This window comes from Mandrillus leucophaeus, unplaced genomic scaffold (genome assembly GCF_000951045.1).
Source record: "Mandrillus leucophaeus isolate KB7577 unplaced genomic scaffold, Mleu.le_1.0 Scaffold289, whole genome shotgun sequence".
Classification (NCBI taxonomy): Eukaryota; Metazoa; Chordata; class Mammalia; order Primates; family Cercopithecidae; genus Mandrillus; species Mandrillus leucophaeus.
The window spans coordinates 2,202,253-2,208,549 of NW_012103020.1; the positions used below are offsets into that span (position 1 = coordinate 2,202,253).

At 40.4% G+C, this 6,297-nt stretch overlaps 1 protein-coding gene across 1 annotated transcript; it reads left to right on the top strand.

Annotated features, from left to right (window-relative positions):
* The first annotated feature begins 4,982 nt into the window (after nucleotides 1–4,982).
* LOC105543652 (armadillo repeat-containing protein 1-like) lies at nucleotides 4,983–6,003 on the top strand. The gene is given in 2 exon segments (XM_011985651.1): nucleotides 4,983–5,438; nucleotides 5,609–6,003. Coding segments are annotated over 2 exon segments (612 nt in total). The 5' UTR covers nucleotides 4,983–5,221.
* Nucleotides 6,004–6,297: the final 294 nt, after the last annotated feature.

The window sequence follows — 6,297 nt, forward strand, 5'->3', positions numbered from 1 at the left end:
ACTATGGTTATATTTGAAAAGGGTCCGAACTTGGAATCACTGTGGTGCAGTGGCTAGACAGACACATGGATTAGATTCAGAATTGAAGATTGTGAAATCCAAATAAACACAGGAAGTGTGGAATTTGGGTCACTGTTGGGAGAGGAAAATCAGGCATAGATATTGACAAAAGTATACATAATCAGGACAGTATTTACATGCCAGGCTGGATTTTAAGCCCTAGGCATGAGTTGCCTCAATCCTCACAACCTTTAGATGTGACGATTATCCCCAGTTTACAGGTGAAGGAACATGCTTGGAGAGTTTAGATAACTTGCCAAGATCACACAGAAAATAAGTGGCAGGGGCAGGGTTTGAGCCTATCCTCTTAACTCCTACAGTGTCCTTTAAGTAGGTAAATACTTTGGCAATCCTTGTCTAGAGTTTAGAGAGTGACTGCCTCAGAGATTCATAGTGGAGGTGTATGAGTGAGGTCAGTTAGGAAACATTTGGAGGCCAGTAATAGCTTACAATTTAAACTTGTTTACTGCTTCAGTAACTGCAAGTTCAGTGCTATTGTGGGCATCATGGCTGAGTCCACGATGGCTACAGGTTCAATTCCCTGTGATCCTTTTGGCTCTGCCCTTCTCTGAATGATGGCTTGTGGGAATGTGCTGCAGCAGTTCTGGATCTTATATCAGCAAAGAAGACTGGCCAGATGAAAAGTAAGGGTTGTTCCTGGTGCTGTTCCAGAGGAGCAAGGCAGAACTTTTTTTATGCTTAGAGCAGACCTCTACCACAATTCAGGACTCTGAATCCAATCATATTGCTAATGGCAAATAGCAATTAGTCCCATTGCTAATCCAGTTACTGACAAAGGGCATGGGATTATACGTGGACTCTGAGGGGCTGGAGTGGGGCTAATCTTACCTGAGCCATATGAAGTTTGGGAAGTGGGCAGAAAACTTAGATAAATTTGCAGATCCCTAAGGGAGAGGAAGGAGGAATAGGAGTTGGGTGGCCACTCAGTGGCTACTCTAGAGAGGCCAGATGCGGAACTATTGAGTATCACACAAACCCAGGGGCCCAGTTCTTAGAACTAGTTGATCTGGGTAGAGCTTGATTGAAAGTTCAGGTACTTGATTTGATACATAGCTCTAGAATGGAATAGAGTTTCTTCTCTCTCTTCTGCCTGGGGAAAACTGGTTTGAAGTAGTGCCTTCCTATGACTACTAGAGCCAAGTTGATTATTACAAAAAGAGGCTGAATATTTAGCATGTCAAGTTGGCAGGACTGGTATACTTTGGATACCACATATAAATCTCTCTTTTATTTACCATATTTCTCAAAATTTATTTTTAACGTTGGCTTCTTAGGCTTTATATAGGGAGTGAAATTTTATCGATCAACTGATTTTTAGGGTTGTTCCTAAACTTAACTGTGAAGTTGGGAAAATGTTCCTTTGGTCTCCTATGTTGTGTTGTAGCACAATAATGACAAATACAGTGTCCTGTATGGCCACTGCTGCCTTTTACTTCTGTGGCAGATGTCAATCATTTATCATGGTCCTGTTTCCTGCTAAGCATGGTTGTAGCTAGAAATTATTCTCCATTCAGTGATCAAGGGAGGCACTGCAGGGCTGGGACGAGAAGTGAAAACTATTTTCCATAATTGTTTGAGGATCTCTGTCTCTGGGAGGCGGCATAGGAGAGTAAGAAGAACATGATATTTGGCATCAAACAGGCTTTGGTTTGAATCCAGGGTTTGCCACTAACTAAGTTGGCAAATTAACTTACTTTTCTAAGCCTGTTTCCTTCTTTGTAAAGTGAGATTAATAACACCAATTTTGTAGGCTATTTGTGATATTAAATGAGATGGAATATGTGCTATTCTTAACAGATTTCATGGATCTTAAATGTTAGTTCATGTTGCCTTTCTACTAAAACTTAGACCAGGGAGAAATTATGATGAACGTATTCTCAGCACCATGCACAATATTAGTGTTTAAAGGAGCATCCCTTTAATGAAAGGAATAAGCTGTCATAGTGTTTTATATATTACATTTAGAGGTTGAATATTTTGAGCAGGGGCTTCAGTCACTGAAACCACTCAGACTACCACTGGTTCTGCCTAAGGACATGGCTTGATTTCAGTTTTCAAAATGCCAAACTTGGCAGAGACTCATGTTTTAGGGAATTACAGAGGGAAGAGAATCCATAATCTTTACCCTTGAGGAAGTCAAAACCGAGGTACACAATGACAAATAAACATACTGTAGAATGCAAATAACTGAAGCCTGGAAGTAGACCCACAGAGGCTAAATTATAGCTACATAAATGCATTCATTTCTAAAATATCTGCATAGGCAGGCAGATCAATGGAACAGAATAGAATCTTAAGTAGGTCCAAACACTTCAGGGAATCCAGTATACGATAAAGGTGGCATTTTAAATCAGTGAAGAAAGATGGATTATTTAATAGATGGCATTGAGACGTTTTCAGCCATTTAGAAAAAAAATAGTTCTGTGTCTCCCTCCTTGCATTAAAGTACATTCTAGATTTGCTATTTTGAATTTCTACCAAAGCTTTAAAGATAAAATGCAAAACTAAAAAATTTTATAAGGCATCATGAAAAAAATTTAAAGTAATCTTGGAGTGGGTAATATTTTCCTAAGTAAGAAAAAAAATCTAAGCAGATATTAGCAATAGAGGTAGAGGAATACATTTTACTATAAAATATTAAATTTCTTTCACGGAAAACTACAGTAATTAAAGGCAAAAGGCAAAATTAAAAAAAAAAAACCTGGGCCGGATGCAGCGGCTCATGCCTGTAATCCTAGCACTTTGGGAGGCTGAGGCAGGTGGATCATGAGGTCAGGAGTTCAAGACCAGCCTGGCCAACATGGGGAAACCCCGTCTCTACCAAAAATACAAAAAATTAGCTGGTGTGGTGGCGTGCACCTGTATTCGCAGCTACTTGGGAGGCTGAGGCAGGAGAATCCCTTGAACCCGGGATGCAGAGGTTGCAGTGAGCCAAGATCATACCATTACATTCTAGCCTGGGCGACAGGGCGAGACTGGATCTCAAAAAACAAAACAAAACAAAAATCCCTGTACTTTGTACACATGCATCTTCATCTCCAACTGCATTCTAGAGAGGTTGTATGAATTTTTACCACATCTGCACTCTATATGTACTATGTCCTCTCTAGATATGTATAAAACATTAGTATAGGCCAATAAGAAAAATATAAATGGCCTCACAAAATAGGCAAAGGATATGTATGAAAGAGGAATTCAGAAAGAAAAATATATTTTTATGCATATTAAAAAATCTCAATCTCATTCATAATTAAGAAATACAAATTCAGCCCATGAAACATTGTTTTGCCTATCATAGTGGCAATAGTTATAAAACATGGAAATTCATAGTGGCTAAGGATGTAAGGATACAGGTACATATGCAATGTAGGTGCTGTAAAAATTAGTACACCCTCTTTGAAATGCAATTGGACAATATTATTAAAATTTAAAACATGCCAATCTTGCAAGGCCTGCTAGCAAATGTAGCAATTTGTCCTCTGATTTTATTTTCACCTCTACACAGAGAGATCTGAAAAACAAAAACCAGGAAACAGCCATATGTCCATCAACAGGAGACTGACTAAACAAATTTTGATGTGGTCATATAATAAATTGTTATATCATCATTAGAAATAATTTAGTGTATCTACATGTGCTGATATGGACAGATCTTCAAGATATATGATTAAGTTAAAAGGAAGGTATTAATAATGTCTATAGACATATATTTACATGGAACATTTCTGGAAGAGTGTGTAAGAAATGGTCGATGGTGTTTATCTACAGGGAGTGGGATTCAGGAACTGGGCTGAGAAGAAGACTTACTTTACTGTGGATACCTTTTGGTGCTATTTTGAATTTCCAACTGAAATTCAAATTATGTGTTATTTTCATGAAAAGTCGATGAACTGATAGAGACAGAGTGATGAGCAAAATCAATTGCTTGGGAATCTTTCTAAGCTAATTTCTTTTGTTCATGTTGCAATTAGTGTCTCCTTCATATCATCAAATCAAAAACAAGAATGAATTATTATCACAGGATGGGAAATACTGAAGCATTTCTGAAAAATGGGAAAGAGAGAGATTCAAAGTGATACACCATGAGGGAAAGGTCTCCTGGGCAAGCTGAGCTATCTGCCAGTCCTCTCTCTCACAGTTAACAGAGAGCAGGAGGGAAGCAGCCTTGGGGCAATCACCAGGTACTATCTACTAGGTGGCACAGCTGGGGTGCTTGCCTCTTTCTGGACCCTTGCTTTTTCTGAGAATGGGTCAATAACGATATGTGCCCACATTATGAGGTCACTGTGCGCACTGGACGTACAAATAAAGTCACTGTGTGTCCTGGCTATGCAACGGTAGAGCGGTCTCCTTGGTAGTTACCAAGATCAGGAGAATGAGGAATTCACCTTCACAGAAGAGACTCTACCAATACATCTCACTAGATACCGTGTCTCACCATTCTTCCACAATAACCTTGGGTAGGATAGAGTAGCAAAGCCATAGAACTGGCATTCTCAAAAACAAAGGTGCTTGACTGGGCACAGTAGCTCACGCCTATAATCGCAGCACTTTGGGAGGCCGAGGCAGGCGGATCATTTGAAGTCAGGAGTTTGAAACCAGCCTGGCCAACACGGAGAAACCCCGTCTATACTAAAAATACAAAAATTAGTGGAGCATGGTGGCACACGCCTGTAATCCCTGCTACTCGGGAGGCAGAGGCAGGAGAATCAACTGGCCCTGGGAGATGGAGGCTTCAGTGAGCCGAGATCGCGCCACTGCACTCTAGCTTATATGATAGAGTGAGACTCTGTATCAAAAAAAAAAAAAAAAAAAAATGGTGCTCAAACAGCAGTGACTCATTGAACACGTGAAAACAAGCATCTCCGTTCCCCACCACCAAAGAGCGCCTTGCTCTTTAGCTCCCTGAGTTAGTCTGGTTGTTTGCGATCCCCGAGGCTGTGGCTGTCAACCGAGGGGCTTGCGCCCTCTGGGTTTCTACCTCATCTGTAGGTGTGGCCCTGATGGTGCAGCAGGCTCTGGACTCCTAAAGCTCTGGATCGAATTTAAGATTTTATTCTTGAGCGTGGCATAGAAGATGAATTCTTCCACCTTCACCATAAGTGGAAGAGTCTGATGCTCTATCGGTAGTTAACTAGTTATGGGATATAGCAGCAGACCCATTAAACAGAAGAGCCGTCATCCAGGATCAGGGATATCTACCTGGCCTTGTTTTATTTATGGACCACCCCAACCCTCCAGTCATCCATTTGGCTTTGCTTGCTCTTCCATACTTGGGAGAATGCCGTGCAAACAGAGAAAAGATGAAAGGAGAACTGGGTATGATGTTGAGCCTACAAAATGTCATACAGAAAACTGTAACTCTAGGAGGAACAAAACTTCTGGCCTCTGAAATCTATGACATACATCAGTCCTCCAATAAGGCAGATGGTGATAGTGTCAATGAAATGAATTCATGTCGAAGGGAAGCTCAGTTGTTTTCTGGGAACTACAAACAAATGTGCCAAAACAGTGGTTTTGCATACAGATGGCCTTGATGATACGTCTTGGAGAAATCTATGTGAAGAGGCTTTGTTAAAAATTAAAGGTGTTATTAGCTTTACTTTTCAAATGGCTGTCAAAGGTGTGGTGAGAATCCATTCAGATTTGAAAGCTGAGGCTTTAGCATCGGTGAAAGCATCAACCAAGTTTACGAAAGATCAGTAAGTTGTGAAAAGTGAAAGTGGAGAAGAGATGCTGGTCCCATTCCAAGACCTTCCTGTGGTAGAACAGAACACAGAGCTACCTGACTACCTCTCTGAAGACGAGAGTCCCACAAAGGAACAGGACAAAGTGGTGTCCTGGGTCAGCTCACACCCAGTGGGTGGAACTAGCTGGCTGAGCACAGTTGCAAACTTTTTATCAAGATCATTTTATTGGTGACTTCAATTTGGGGCTCAAGGACTGTGTGAACCAACCAGGGGTCAGTTTTCCATTGTTGTGGTGAACTGTCAAGTGCAATTTGCAATAAGTAATCATGAAAAGCTTTTAGATTACATGATCACATATGCTGCATTTTACATTTTATTGGACATTTTACCCCACTGAGTGGTAAAAAGAACAGAGGCTATGGAGGAAGTTGCTTTGTTTATGAAAGTATTTTCTTTTTTTGCTTTCATTTAATTGCTTCATATTTTATAAACCATGGGCCCACCTTTAAAACCAAACATGGGAGGA